A 15,532-nucleotide genomic window follows, 5' to 3' on the forward strand; every position below is an offset into this window, starting at 1 on the left:
AGCCGAAGCCTCTGGCGTTCCCATAACTCAGGACTCTGAGAGGTGAGGGGCCGGAAGAACCCAGATCTCCAGCTGTGGCCAGAGGAGAGATGTTTTGGCTCACATAACCAAACTGCCACCTCGCCAGGACAGGGGTGCCCTGGGCCAGGGGCACAAGGACCGTGCAGGAGCTCAGCCAGGGCACCTCCCCGCTCCTCTCTGCCCACTTCCGCCTCAACCCTGCTTCCCCAGCTCGGGCACCTGCCCAGCGGACCCCAGCTCTGCTCCAGAGCAGACTGCAGCCTGTGCAGGCCAAGGTCTGCCTGGAGGAGACGCAGGATGCCGGGCACCTGTGACTGGCGGTGCAACACCGACCCCTGCGCCATCTGAGGTGAAGAGGACCATCCCCGAGGAGCAAGCCTGGGTCTGTCAGGAGCAGACAGGATTGTGGCCTGTACATGGAGGGCAGCTCCCATCTAATCATGTGGTCGGAGTCCCAGAAGGAGGGCGGGGTGGCGGGGAGGTGCTGGGACGGTGGGTGTCCCCCGCAGTGTGTAAGCCAAGGAGCAGGGCTGTCCTGGAGCTCTGGGGTCTTGGCTCTCTCCATTCTTCCCCAAGTAGCCGAGGAAGCTTTTATGCAGCGTGCAAGTCCTGCTCGGAGCTCTGGCCCCCTTCATCCTGGGTGCGGCTGAGGCCTGGCCGTCACCTGCCTGCTGGTCTGAGGAGAAGCCTGTCTGTGCAGCTTTAGCAGCAGCAGGATGATACTCCACCCAGTGTGACAGAGACTGGAAAGGGCTGGGGAAAATGGGCCTCATTCACCGTTTAAGGCAGGTCCCTCCCCTTCTGTAAACCTGTAGGAGCCCCCCCCCTCACAGCACAGTGAGTTTGGTCAACAACCGCAGGTGGCTCCTCCTTTTTTGTCTGTGACCAAGCCTCCCACCCTCACCAGGGCACCCCTGGGTTTGGGGTCAGCTCCTGCACTTTCTAGCATCCGCGAAGTTGCACAGTGTCTGCAAACTCCCCCCTCCCCATTTCACTGGTTGGTTTATGCCTCGCAGGTGGCTGGGCAGATGAACCCCCCTCCACCCCAGCCAGGAACATGTAAACAGTTGCTCCCTGGCCCTCTGCGGAGAACAGCGCAAATCCCTGGACTGTGAGAACTCCGGGTCGTCTGCCAGCCAATCCCAAGGAGCCATGGGCAGCAGCCCCCGCTCATAACAACAGCGCTGGTCCATCAGGCCTTTCTCCGTGCCCGCCCTGAACACTGCCCAGGCTGTCTCGTACCCCCGCTGGGAACCTCTGCGAGACGGGGCTGTGCCCGCAGCGGGTAGGTAAGGGCACAGAGCCTGAAAGTGAAGTAACTGGCCCAAGCTCACACAGCTAGTAACAGTGGAGCTGCTTCCCCTCTCCATCGGTTTGACTCCAGAGGGAGGCCTTCCCAAGGACTCCATGGCCGGCGGTGCCCCTGAGAGGGGAGGCCATTGCCCATCTGTTCATGTGTCACGCTGCTGGATGCGACAAGATTCATGGCAGAGAGGAGGGGTCCCCTTGGGGGTGAGGTCCTCTCCTTGCGTTTGAGCCCAACAACAACAGCGACACCTGTCCCATAGGGTTGTTGTGAATACAAGTCACAGGTGCCCAGGAAGTGCTGGCACGTGGCGAGTGGTCAGTGACTGTGAGCTCTGACTCCCTGGTATTTGCAATGACGGTCACAGAAATGCTTGTTATATAGCGTCTATTACGTCGATACCACATGATCCAACTGGTCAGCAAGCTCTGTTGGTTCAGCCTCTTATTCAGCGCATAAACCGCCCGCCCCTTTTGGTGGTGACAACATTCTGGGGCAGAACAATGACCTTTGAATTCTCGGTCTCATCCTTTCCTTCCCATGGCTGGAGTGGAAGTGGGGAGCAGGAAAGTGGGTCCCAGGCCTGCACAGGGAACCCAGCTCTGTCTCTGGGTGGTGTGTCATTTTAGGGGACCCCTTGACATCTCCAAGCCTCAATTACCCGGCGTATAAAAGATGGGCACAATACTACCTACTTTATTTGACGTAGAGGGAGAATGAAATTAACAAGTGTCCGTTAAACTTTGGATACTGGGTTTGGCACATGCCCAGTGGGGCAGATCTTATTCTCCAAAGTGATCACAGCACTGGCAGTATTTCCGGTCCCTTGTGCTCTCTTCTAGAATCTTTCTGTTTCCCCTGGAAAGATCCTTGTAAACCTTGATGAATAGAGGCATAGTCCAGATGTGGCAGAAGTGACATTGCTGAGGCCAGGTCATCTAAAAGGTAACACATCTTTGGTGCGGCTCTCTCTCTCTCCCCCCCCCCCTCCCACTCTCCATGTGCCTTTGACACCCTGGAGCTGTCACGCTGGAGAGACCACACAAGTGGAGAGACTCGCTCCCCATTGTGGTAGCCCCTGGCCCCCCAGCTGAGCCAAGCAGAGATTAATTACCCCCACTGAGCTCTGCCCAAACTGCAGAATTCTGAGCAAAATAAATGGTCGCTTTGTGCTGCTAAGTTTCGGGGGGATCACTGTTACATGGCCAATGCCACGATGTCCCTTCCAAACAGTGCACACTCGGTGCAGCTCTCAGTTATCTTTCCAGAAACAGTACTGACCAGACCACATTCTCGCCTACTATACCTGTTCCAGCTCTCAGCATCCCGTGGCCCCAGGGCAAAGGCCGTGCTTTGCACAGCAGCGCAGGGACCCAGAGAGCCATGCAGCCTCCTCTCCACCTGCCCCTGCAGACCAGAGCCGGGGTCCTGAGCATGGCCTGGTCTGTGCCCGCTGTCCCCTTGGCCCTCCAACCTCAGTGCTGTCTCCCCTCTCAGTCATCAAGTTCAACTCACATGGCACCTGCTTTCTCCTTCCCCCCTCCTTTAGACTCACAGGACAATCTGTGCAACCCGTAATTTTGATTTATTATACATGGTATTGTGGGCCCTTCTGGTTTTTTCACCCAGAACATGAGCTTGGAGGGGAAGGGCAGGTACAGCATCTTATTTATCTTTACACCCCTCATTTAGCACAATACGAGTGTGCTGAACCAGTGTGTGTGTGTGTGTGTGTGTGTGTGTTACATTTAAGCGTGTCCTGGGTGTGAATTATTTACATCATGAGCTATTCGTGAGGCTGTGCCCGTTCTTCACATACTGAGAATCCTCAAGAACCAGCTGCTCTGTGTAGTCTCCACCAGACTGGTGAGTGGCATTTCTCCAACCCAGTATCTCAAGTGCAAGGGGACCTGTGTTTGCCACCAACCCTGTTAGCCCTGGGACAGGTCCCCGTGTCTGTGTTCACCTGCCATGCTGCTGCCATGGCCATTCTCACCTCCGCCCTGTGTAATGTCACAGGTCTGAGGCTATCAGAGGAAGAGTCCAGACACCTTCTGCCGCGACCTCACAGTACTGGGCCGACCCTCCTGGCTCTGCCGCTGGGAGGAACCCGGGCACCTCAGTCCAGGGCGGTGCTTTGTGGCATCTCTCGGCTTAGACACACAGGTCAGACGCGAGGCTGTGATCTGCATCACACCCACCACTTCTCAGTGTGCCACCCCCAAGCAGGGGAAGGTGAGGCGCTCTGGAACGACCCAGTGCCCACAGAGCATCAGTACAGATGCCGACTCTGCCCCAAGCACTTAAGAGGGCTGTGTGGCTCAGTGGTTGAGCGTCGACCCACGCACCAAGAGGTCGCCGGTTTGATTCCCAGTCAGGACACATGCCCAGGTTGTGGGCCAGATCCCAGTAGGGGGCATGCAGAGGCAGCAGAATGTTTCTCTCTCATCAATGTTTTTATCTCTCTCTCCCTCTTTCTTCCACTCTCCCTAAAAATCAATAAAGAAAAATAATTTTTTAAAATAATGCTTGCATAAACATTCTGTTTATCTTTTTTTTTTTTTTTTTTTTAAAGAGGGCTGCAGGACAGCCAGCTCCAATCCGGCTCTCCAGGCGTTTCCCCACAAGATGGGAAGGTGCCTCGGGTTTCCGTCCTGGTTGCTCCCACCTGCATGAAAACAATGGTAGCTGTCCCTAGTCCATGTCCACAGCGTTGGAGACATACTCAGGCTCTCTAGAAAAGAGGCACAGGGCGAGGGATGTTACTAAGCAGAGGTTTCACATTTATCGGCCCCTCACCGCGCACCCAGGATCCCTCTCCAGGAAATAGATGTGGTGGCATCTTTGGCTTGTTCGTTACAGAAGCCCCAACCCAGACAGCTTTCACCTGTCCCTTGGGGCAGAATGGCCCCCCCTGAGAGGCACCCAGGGCGCAGTGGCTGCCTCTGTGCCTGCTGCTGGTTGAGGATACCGCCCGGTGCACACGCCGCGAGCTGTGCCGGGTCCCTGCCCGAGTTTGTCAATTCGCTGGGAAAACGTGGGAAAGGGGATTTTTGTTTACTGAGATATAAATGATGATATAGTATATAAACTATTGACATCTGAGATTTTAAACTAACGTTTTTTAATTAAAACATTTTAATTGTTGACATTTAAAATTTTTAAATAAAGATACTTTAGTTTACTGATTCCAACTACCTTTCTTTGTAGTGAAATCATATTGATGAAGGAAATAGCCCCTCGAGAGAAGAGGGTAGGAGACTCCCGGGTCCGGTGCAGAGCCCGTCGGTGCCCTGGAGAGGCTGGGACCGGGCAACAGCTGGCCGCGGCAGGGGCAGGGCTCCCAGAGACAGTGGGCGGCGAAGTCACACTGCACTCTCTACAGGTGTCCCAACTGTAGGACTGCCCCCTGCAAACATGGGCGGAGCCTGTCTGTTCTCACCAGGGCTGGGTGTCAACACTGCCACCTTGGGGCTGGTGACTGCAGCACATGGCTGGGCACCACCAGCCAAACTGTCTCCAAATGCTGAGGGGTGGGGTCTTAGATCTGTCCAGGGACCCTGGTGTACATGCCCCAACAAGGACGAGACAGGAGCAAATTGTTTCCCGCACGCATCTTGTGACCTTGGTTTGTCCTAAACATGGAGGCTGCGTGGGAGAGTGGGAAACCCTGGCGTTTAGTCAGCTAAGCGTGGGCTCAAATAAGTGGGGACTGGGGATCATTTGCTTAATCTCTCTGCATCTCTGTGCACTTGCTGAGGACCAAATGCAGTGATTCATGTAAAATGCCCGGCACACAGTAGGTGTGCAGTTCCTCTCGGTCCCTCCTCCCCTTCTTTCAGGGCAGGAGTGACCCAAGCAATCTAACTGCTGGCTTCCCTCCAGCATCTAAAGTGTGCTGGGCACATAACTGATTTTCAGTAATAATCTGATAAGTGATTCACAAACTGGGCTTCTGTTTACGGGCTGTTCCTAAAGCTAAATATTTGTGAAAGTCCCATAGACACCCTGCAAAATGAAAGTGCTAGGGACGAGGGGAAGGTCAATGCCGTCAGCAGCCCGGACGGAGTCAGACTAGGACTGCGTTGGATTATGCCAGGAAAATGTGTTCTTCTCTGGGCCAAAGGCTAGGAGGTTGGATGGAAAATCAGCCCCTCAGTTAGGGAGCTGACAGGTTTTCTGGATAGACACAGGGCAGGCCAGGCCAGGCTGGGGCTGAGCCACCAGCTGGACCATGGCACTGTCAAGCCCTCAGGATCCCAATGCCACCATGACATTAATTACCAATTCGTGCTTGGACGGGCAGCTGGAAATGTCACGATGCACTGGAACAGCTTGGGAACAGCGCTCGGCCAAGCCTGACATGCACGACAACCTGTGGCCTCTTTCTGAGCAGAAAAACCCAACACCTCCCAGGCTCCCCATGGTCTTAGCTCTCAACTCCTGGGAAAATGCTGTGGAGAAGCACTTCACATCCTGGATCTCAACCAGCTCCCCTCCTCCGTACAAAGAAACACTTAGAGAAGACAAGACAGTAAGATAGATCCACCAGGAGAGAAAGCTCCCTAGGATCTATTGTTGACTGAAACACGCAGGTTGTATGAAATACCTTCTTTTTTAAACTAATATTCATGCATACACATCTGTATACCTATGTATTTGGTTATATACGCTTGGTAACAATTAATAGGGATTTAGAGGGAGCGGCTTCTATTTTGTACACTTCTTTATCATGTTTTTTGTTTTATAACAAATGTATATGACTTGCATGTTTTAAAATAAGATTTTATTTTAGCTTCCCTTAAAACAGCTTGGGATAAATCACATGTAGCTCAAATTTTAATGAGCATCTATTCTGGGTGCGAGACGGTGTTCCTTCCCCTGACAGATGAGCTGACAGACACGTGTGTGGAGTTCACTGTGACAGGAGGCAGCCCGAGGCAAGGTCAGGGATAGACAGCGTGATGCTCGGGGCTGTCACTGGCGGAGGGCCTACTATGTGCAGGCACATTACAAGTCTTCTGTCACTAAATCCCCAGGGTGACTCATTCAGTCATCAGGTACTCCAACCCCTTCGGTGTCGATCAGGTCCAATCAAGCTTTTCATTCGACTGAACACAAAGGCATCTCTGAACCACAGTTCTGTGGTCTTGTGTTGTGTCTGAGAAGCAAGAGGGGCCCAGCCTGAGAGCGGGCCCTGTGCCGCGGCCTGCCTGTCGGTGCCCTCGCCCTCCAGGTGCAGCCTGTGTCGATGCGCAGTCAAGCTGCCCTAAACTCCTCTCTATCGTACAAATAAACCAGAGCTGTCATCCGGTCTGTCCGTCCAGGACAGGCCTTCTGCTGGAACTACCCCATTTCCAAAAGAGCCTCAAAAATGTTATTTTTTTCCAATTAGCCATTTGCCTAGCAATTCTCTTTATAAGTATTAAAAACAAAAGCAAGCAAACGAGCCATTAAACATGAAAACTAAGGCGAGTCACAGGCCGCAGTAGAGCAGTGGAGCCCGGACCCAGAGCCGAGCTGGCCTGGGTGGGCGGAGCGGGGTGCACCGCTTCTCCTGAGGCTCTCCCCCTCACCTGAAACTCAGGGGGGAGCATGCACGGCAACACCCACCGAGGGCTGTTCCGGGAAGCATCATTCAAAGCCAGCTCAATAAAGGTGAGGCCCTGCCTTCCTCCAGCAGAGGGCAAAACCCATCTGGATGCCATGTCATGCAGTACCAGTTTCTAGCAATGGGCCCTGGCTCACATCAAGACCTTGGGAGGAGCCCGTTTGACAAATCCACACAGCCGGGAGGGCCTCCTTCCGGGCTCCATGCGGGGAGTTTTGAAGGTGGCAGACTGGTCAGGAGAGCGCCGGCTCACCTGGACATGGAATCGATGTCTGCTGGCCAGCAACACGGCAAGAAAGGAGGCACATGGGATACACCCGTCAAGCTTGATGAAAGGGCGACGGAAACAATGAGACAGCAACATTCTTTATTGACAGAGATATTTTATTTCGCCATCCTAGAGCATTTTATTTTTTAAAGACAGGAATTCCAGAGCGCCTCATTCATTTCTCGCTTGGACCTCACTGCCCCCGAGGAAGAGCCAGGCAATCCAAAAGGCACTGTCACCCTGTGGTTCACAGGCCTTGGGACAGAGGCCAGCATCCCTTCAGGGAACAACCACGTTACCACTTGGAAGAACTGCACTGAACGGCTGGGGCCTCGACTCCTCTCCCAGGGCGTCCAAGGAGCCAAGAGAAAGGCCAGAGCACAGGGCACCTCCCACAGCTCCAAGCGCTGGGTCAGGGCCGGGAGATGGCAGGGGCACCTGCTCGGAAGGGTCCTCAGCTGAGCCCGAAAGGCAGTGAGGTCTTCCTGGAGCAGTCCTGGGAGGAGGAGGCTGGGGAGCTGCAAAGTTCGTCCTTCATGCTACACGAGTCCCGTCTGCACGCGTGCAGAGGGCTGGGTCCCTGCCGAGAATCCTCTGGGGAGAAGGCAGGACAGGTAAGAACCCGAGCAGACAGGAGCGTGGGCTCTGCTCTCCCAGCGCCCTCCCACCCTTCACTGCAAGTGCACAGGCTCTGCGTCCTGGCTCAGACACCTCTTACATTGCTCTCTCCGCGGACAGGCATGCTCCGAGAATAAACAGGGCACCTCCTCCTCCCCGAGAGTCCCCTCGAGGGGTCACTGGCCCCCGAGGAGCCTTCCCTTGAAGCCTCTCACAGGGTTTATTCTGTTCTGCTGCTTCCGTTACTGAGGCTCCCGCCTGAATTTGATCAGTTTACTATGTGACTCCTTTCTGCTACCCCATTTCCTGTGACCCTAAGATGCTAACCAGCCAATTCAGCCTTCCATATCCACCTTGGGGTGCAGACAGGTCAGACTCCAGCCCAGACTCTGGGCCCAGGATGCTAAGGTTAATTCCTGAGTGACGTGGTCACCAGCAGGCTCTGAGCCCAGGAACCCCAAAAGAGGACGCTCAGGTGAGATTAACGGGACACATCTCCCCAGGCCCAGCCTCCCTCATTTCCTGCCCTTGTCTGTGGGGAGCCAGGAGTGGGTGGGCAGCAGGGTCCCGTGGCCTGGAAGACTCCTTCCTTCTGGGGATCAAGAGCATGTGTTGATGGAAGCGAGGCCCACAAGGGGGCGCTGGCTGCCTCTGGAAGCAACGCAGCAGGCGAGGCTGCCCACCCGCCAGTCACCGGATGAAATGCAAGTCGCAAACACAGAGCACCCAGCGTGCAAGTTCTTCGGAAAAGAAGAGAGCAGGCATGAGGGAGAAGAGTCACTTCACCCATTTATTATGTACAATAGTAAGGCACACGTTTAAGCAGCAAAGAATAGGAAAATCTTTGGCTGACCAACAGTATCAGTATTTTCTGGGGCACACACCATGTTCTTGGACTCCCCCACTCTGTACACAGACCCATCGGGCTGTGCAGCCCTGTACACCCACTTCAGTACAGACCAGCAGACTAACACGCCCAAGTGTCGCACCAGTCCCACCAGAGTCCGCTGCAGAGCACAGCACGCTGCCACCAAGCACAGCGGCGCTGCTGGTGGAAAGGGCGGGGCACCGGGCGGGGCACGGGGCAGCCCAGGTCCCCTCAGGCACCTGCCCTCTCCACAGAACTTCAGACTCTGTGAGCGCCTGTGGAGGGGAGGCGGTCCCACTGTCACTCCTCAGGAGGGAAAAAACACCTCGATTCAAAGAAAACCACCGTGGATAAATTTGCTTACATTCTGTTTTGTAATAAATACTTACAGGTAGGTGTCTATATGCGAACAGAATCTAGGCAAAATCACAGGTAAACACACCACTGGGCATCAAAACTTCTGGAGCTGATACAAGAAAATGCTGTATATGGGCTTCATTATATTGAGAACGATATTTTAATTCTGTAACAAAGCAAAGTTTCATAACAAGCACCTCACTCAGAGCATAACATGACACTAACATGCGCTAAGTATAACACAGCTTCACGGGGCACCTACTGGAGTTTAAACTAACGACTATGCACTTACATGTGTGTGTATGCAGAAGGGACACATGAGGCATGGCAAGAGTGAACCCGCTGGAGGTTACACGTACGGATGACACTGTCCAGCTTAGTGGTGGTCACTGTGAGAGGCTCATGGAGTCCAAAGATTTGCTCCAAGGAACATCTTAGGGTTCCGTTTCTTTTTTAAAGCTAAAATGGTGTGACTCACCCTAATCACACATCTTTATTTATCTAACTGAGCAAATGACTTGGGATTATTTCCAAACCAAAGTCCATCTTCAAAGGATGAAGATTCCTCCTGTCTAAGGATAGTCAGATGAACCTACCCGGCCCCAAAGGCCATTCCAGTACAGGTGTTTGCAAAAAGTCTCTACTTGGGCAGCGTGGCAGTGACCAGCACGGTCTCCCAGAGGGTCACCTTCTGAGGAAGGCGAGGTGAGATGAAGCACTTGGATGTTCTGGAGCTTAAGAAAAAAGCTCGACACACAACCTTATCGTCATGCCTCACACGTGTGCACCTACACAGACACATCTTTATATACCATCAAATTACTAAACGAGAATAGGGTTTGCTACTTAAGAGAAAAAAAACTGCTGATTAGTTCCAGAAGAAATCCATCGACTGAAATGCTGACCTCGACTGCATCCCAGCTAGTCAGCTTCTGACTTCTTAATTACTCTGCCCGTCTCCCGCGGAGCCACACATCAGAGACAAATCCATTAGACACTCCTCACACTGAGGGAAGACACTTTAAACACACTCATGAGTTAACCGGAAAAGAGAAAAGACCGACATTTCTCAAGCACAGACCAGGACTGCGTCAGGTTTGGGGAAGTGAGGAAGCCCACTGTGGGCCGGATGCTCGCGGATGGCTTGCAGCCTTTGCCATCTGAGAACAGTCACGGGCTCCCGCTGACCAGGACCACGGTGCTCTCGCTCAGGAGTGCATGGTGGCTCAGAGCACAGCAATGCACTCCGCTGTCGCCGGTGCCGACACGGAGCAGGAGCAGGAGCAGAGCAGGAGCAGGTTTTGGAAAACACACCTCTGCCCCGCAGAGCTCCTCACATATATAAGCTCTCTGCCGGGAAACCTTTTAAACCCCAATCTATTCTTCACTCTTTTTTTGTTTGGTACGTGCCCCTAGTGGGAAGCGAACCCGGGACCCTCTGGTCCGCAGGCTGACACTCCAACCGCTGAGCCAAACTTGCCAGGGCCTATTCTTCACTCTTCCTGGGAACCCAGCCTCACCTGCCATCTGTGTTCACATCAGTCTCCAGGGCTCAGACGGCTGCTGCCCAGGGAGAGCTCATCAGTCCATCAGCAAAGGTGCCTCAGCCGGGCGTCATGAGGATACGGGTGGCCGAGGGCAAAGCCAGGGAGAAGGAATAGGACCTATGGGCTTGACTGCAGGGGGCATCCTGACAGCCTCCCCGAGCAACAGAACCACCAGGCTGTTCAAGTTCACAGCTTATCTGCAACAACTGTCTGGTATCCGACCCAAGCCCTGTGCAGTCAAGTTCACACATGAGCCCGAAGAACGAGGCCCCACCCCTCTCTGGCCTCCGAGCAGAGCCTTGGGCGGGACGTGGCAGCCCTGTCCTGCGTGCCTGCTTGGAACAGGCTCGACTCAACGCCATCAATAGCTCCCAACCTCTGGGAAGCAGAAGAAAAGCAGAGAAGAAAACGCACATGCACTGAAATTAGTGGCTGGAATCCGGCAGCACCTCCTAGTCCATGGAACACCGGGGCAGCACACAGAAGCTGCCACAGCACACTCACTGAGGAAGCAGAATACTCTGGAGGTCTTCACCCCAAGCCAGAGCCTTTCCCCTGCGTGCTGAGAGGACCTGTGGGTTCCACCATCAGACTCCACCGGGAATCCCAAGGGCGGGCCTCTGGACAACGCACCAGTGTTTCTGAGATGGGCTCTGAGCCACACCTACAATGGAACACAAGGGTTTCCCCCACGCCCGGTGTTCATGGGTAATTCTAGGAGCTCTGGGCCTAGTCCTATTTCTTAGCTCCTGAGTGGGGCAGCTGTGCGTGCACACACACAAATCAGACAGGGAGAGTGTGTGCCAAGAGGCGGCACCGATCGCTATTATCCCCAACCAGAGGCGTCCACCCTGGCGAAGGCGCAGGTCCTCGCCAAACCCATGGTTCGGATCCCGGCTTCTCCTGCTGTGAGGCTTTGGAAAGGGACTTCATCTCCCCAAGGCTCCGTTTCCTCCTGCGAAGTTAGAATAGACCTGCTCCTGCTCTCGGGTGGATGAGTCCTCACTGCAAGGCACTTTCCATAGTGCCACCTACAGTCGACACTAAAAACCACAGCGACTGTTATTTCTCTGAAAATCAGATGAGATAATGTATTGCAAACTGCCCAAGATGCAGAGCGGGTGCTCAGGACAGGCAACCTCATTCTCTCACATGCAAGCAAGGCTTCGAGAAAGCTGCGAAGAGGAGGTGGCCGGGCCCTGGCTTGGCAGGAACTCGCCCATGAAAAAGTTTGCAAAGCTACAGATCCCTTTCCTTATGGAAGAGTCTTCACAGGCTAGAAGAAGGTCGATGAAGACCGTAGCAGGACCGGAACATGGTGATGACGTGGTTGCGGATGCAGTGAACACACCCGGCAACTCGGGGACGGAGGAGAGCCTGCCAGCCGGGAGCCAGGGCGCCAAGGAAGTGTGCTAGAGCACGAAGACGAGGTCGGGGGGGCTGCGCTGGGCTCCCTCCCACCCACTTCCAGGGGAGACAGCCCAAGCTTGGGGTGGCTCAGACATGGGAGGGTGTGGGGGGCTGGCAGAGGTGACTTGCTGTCCTATCTCTAGATACCCTTTCCTTCCCGGTGCGTCCCCAACATTAATCATGTTCAAAACATCATTAAGAGAGTTAGATGTCATCTACTGAATCTCAGCACCTTCAACAGTGATGAGAACAGAGAATGGAATGGGGACCCTCTGCCCCATGCCCAGCCACCCTTTCCTCCCTGCCCTCCCCCCATGCACCAGGGCCTGTGGCGTGCCCCTCGCCCCCAGAGCCTCCGGCTTCCCAGGCTGCACGATAGTCGGTGATGCTTAACCCGGGACCGAAGGAGGCAACAAGCGAGCACAAAGCTTGGAGTCCCCGCGGAGCAGCCTGGAGTCCCTTCCCGCTTCCTTCGTCACACTGGACAGCTGGGGCCCCTGGTTTCCTCCTCCCCTTCGGCCTACGTTTCTCTCACCCTTCAACCCGCTCAATTTGGGGAGGCTGTACCTCTACCCAGGTTACACTCTAAAGACCAATCCTAAAATAAGCAGCCGAGCAGAGTTCCCGAGTGGTGGTGTCCCCAGGCTTCCCTGAGGTGGTCTCAGAGCCAGGGCTCCCTGTCTTCCCTGCAGTGAGCGGGGAACGTGACCTGGAATAACAGCACCCAGCCGCGCTGGAGGGGAACACATCGCCCCAGCAGAGCAGCGGACAGGGAGCACCCAGCTCTGCGCAAGAGCTGATGTGCGAGAGCAGAGAGCCGGGGCCGCGATCGTGACGCGGACGTCACACCGACCGTGGACCTTCGCTCGTCAAAGCTGACCTAGTTCACAGTCAGAATGGGATTAGCAGCTTCCACCCAGCAACTCAGAGGGGCAGGCAGCCGGCAGCCGGCCTGTGGCTTTGCCCACTGGCCACGATGAAACAGCAGGAACGGTGACAGTCCAGACACTGCTCTCATACATCCCAGACCTACGCTGCCATGTTTTATGTAAAAATGAAAAAAGGAAAAAAAAGGAGTAAAACTAAAAAGAAGGAAGCAAAGACAGAGGTGAAGTCAGGGAAGTTAGGGAGGGTGAGCACCAAGATCATACTGCTCCCATTCCGTTTGGAAATACTGCCGAGTCCACAACAGCTAGGCAGCCCCAGAACCCCCTGGAAAATCCACAGCAAGCAGGTAATCAGATGAGGACATTTCAAATTCCATCACCCCAGACATCTCATCTCGTTGTCACACCCACACACATTCACAGGACACCCCCGATGGCACAGGTGGTTTTACATGATACCCAGACGGGCGATCAGATTTCTAGGAGCTTCTTCTTACACAAAAAGATGCTAAAAGGCAAGGAGAATGGGGGTATCGAAGGAAAATCCACGTTCAGGTTTATCTGTTTATAACTAGAAAATAGGTGTCCAGAGCCCCTCCCCATGAGATACAATTTCGGCACAATGAAAGAATTTCATTTCCCGTTTCTTCTGTTTCCAAGCCGACAAGCACCGTCTGTCTCTTTTCCACCACACGCGGTACAAATCCATAGCGTCCGCTTCCTCTTCATTCACGTAGGTCTCCTGATTTTTTAAAACATTTATAAAAAGTGTTCTCACTAATCTGAACTCTAGCAGTTCGAATCACTCCTGATTTTCCATCTACAACCTTCCCAATCGTTCTGCTCCCTCTCCGCCACCTCGTTCACTTGTCCTGCTGCACCTTCGAGAGGAACGCCGGTGTCAGATGAGAACTTCCATCATCTCCCCGTCGGGGAACTCGGGCTTGTGGAGCAAGCTGCTGACGCGGCCTTTGTGGTCAGGCGGCTTCCCATGGCCCGGAGAGTTCTCTGCAAACACAAGGCAGTGTCAGCAGCCCGCCCCCAGCAGGCGTCTCTCACACGGAACCGTTTCCAATACCCCACTCACACTGATGTGTGTACGAAAGGCCACCTAACCCGGCCTGCTGAGCCTAGCACATTCCCTGCCTCCTTGGAAAGTGCCTTCTGGAAATTAAATCTCAGAAAAAGACCCTTCTGTATATACTTGTCTGTTTTGTAGGATGAAAATAAAAAACTCCCTTGAAACAGTTAATTTATGCCCCCAACAACCCCAGCCCCTCCCAGGAATTCCTGGAGAGTGACCCCCACGACTAAGCTTAGTCCCCATGACAAAGCCAAGCCTGTCCCTTCCCCTGATGCTTCTGGACTCATCACAAGCTGTCTTCTCTTGCCCGTTTTCAAGTGACCCGTCAGTTCTGGCCTGAGCGAGGGGCCAGAGTCCCCTCCTCTGCAGTTAAACCTGCCTTCTCCTTAACAAATCCTTAAGAAGTGAGACCATGCCCTGGCTGGTTTGGCTCGGCGGTTGGAGCGTCGACCCGTGGACCAGAGAGTCCTGGGTTCGGTTCCCATTAAGAGCACGTACCTCATTTGCAGTTTGTCCCCAGCCCCAGTTGGGGTCGGGGGGGTGGGGTGGCGACCACTTGATGTGTCTCTCACATTGATGTTTCTCTCTCTCTCCCTCCCTCCACTCTATCTGAAGATAAATGTAAAAATGTCCTCAGGTGAGGATAAAAAAATTTTAAAAAAAAAGGAAGTAAGGCCATATCTGTGCGCTCCAGGCCTTGGTGCACCTGGTGCGGGGACCAGCTCCCCAACCTCCTCTGGAGCACACCCGTGGCCTCCCCTTGCAGGGAAGGGCTGGTCACAGAGCAGACTTTAGGAGGGGACCTCAGGGTGTGTACTCCTTCAAATGGAAATAAATTAGGAGTGTCTACACACATTTTACTCCTGTAAGAGCACACACAGCCTGCGTGCATTAGGGAAACCATAATCATAAAAACCCCACAAAGTGAGAGCTGACTGGTGATCCGCTCCCTCCGCAGCTCAGCAAAAGGCTCCCTCCCAGGCCAGACAGCTCCAGGGTGTTTTCTAGTGTAAAAGGAGATCCAGACGTACCCAGTTTCTCTGCTGTCCCTTTGGCCGCTGGGTGTTTCAGGACCGGGCTGTTGGAAGGGGTCGCGCTCAGCCGGCCACGACTGGGCAAGGAGGCCATGTTGGGCCAGAAGAGTTCAGTGCTCTTGTCCGTCTGGGTGCTGCTGTCCTTGCTGCCCGTCTTGGCGTGGGCGCTGCTGGCCGATGAGGCGGGCACCGGCGGGGCCAGGGCTGCGGCGGGAGCTGCGGGCAGGGCGGGGGTGGAGGTGTGCTCATGGTGCTCCTTCCCCAGCAGCAGCCCTGGGGAGGGAAGGGAGCTGTTTCAATGCCATTTTTTAAAACAAAACAACAAATCCGAGTCTTGGAGATAATTTCCTTCTTGAACTTTCAACAATAAAGATAATTTAAAAATATTTCCCTCTTGACTGAGGATTGTTTTATGCATTTACAAGCATTTATTATGTGCCTGATAGGTTGATAAGCACAGGAAGTTTAAACAAGGAAAATACCTCGTCCCCTCCCTGAACATTTCAGTTGTTTTTTAGGAG

The 15,532-nt window shown here is 54.0% G+C and overlaps 1 protein-coding gene across 3 annotated transcripts in view; it reads right to left on the bottom strand.

Annotated features, from left to right (window-relative positions):
* Nucleotides 1–8,538: 8,538 nt before the first annotated feature.
* The window catches only part of AMOTL1 (angiomotin like 1), a 160,305-nt gene continuing 153,311 nt past the window's right edge, over nt 8,539–15,532 (bottom strand). For 2 of the 3 annotated variants that reach the window (XM_036258977.1, XM_036258978.1), the window contains exons 15-16: nt 15,009–15,284; nt 8,539–13,901 (exon numbers count right to left, since the gene is read on the bottom strand). In XM_036258977.1, coding sequence (XP_036114870.1) covers nt 13,795–13,901; nt 15,009–15,284 — 383 coding nt within the window. In that variant the 3' untranslated portion in view covers nt 8,539–13,794. The remainder of the gene's footprint in view (nt 13,902–15,008; nt 15,285–15,532) is intronic. The other variant, XM_036258979.1, reaches the window with a different exon arrangement.

Source organism: Molossus molossus, unplaced genomic scaffold (assembly GCF_014108415.1).
Source record: "Molossus molossus isolate mMolMol1 unplaced genomic scaffold, mMolMol1.p scaffold_m16_p_13, whole genome shotgun sequence".
Classification (NCBI taxonomy): Eukaryota; Metazoa; Chordata; class Mammalia; order Chiroptera; family Molossidae; genus Molossus; species Molossus molossus.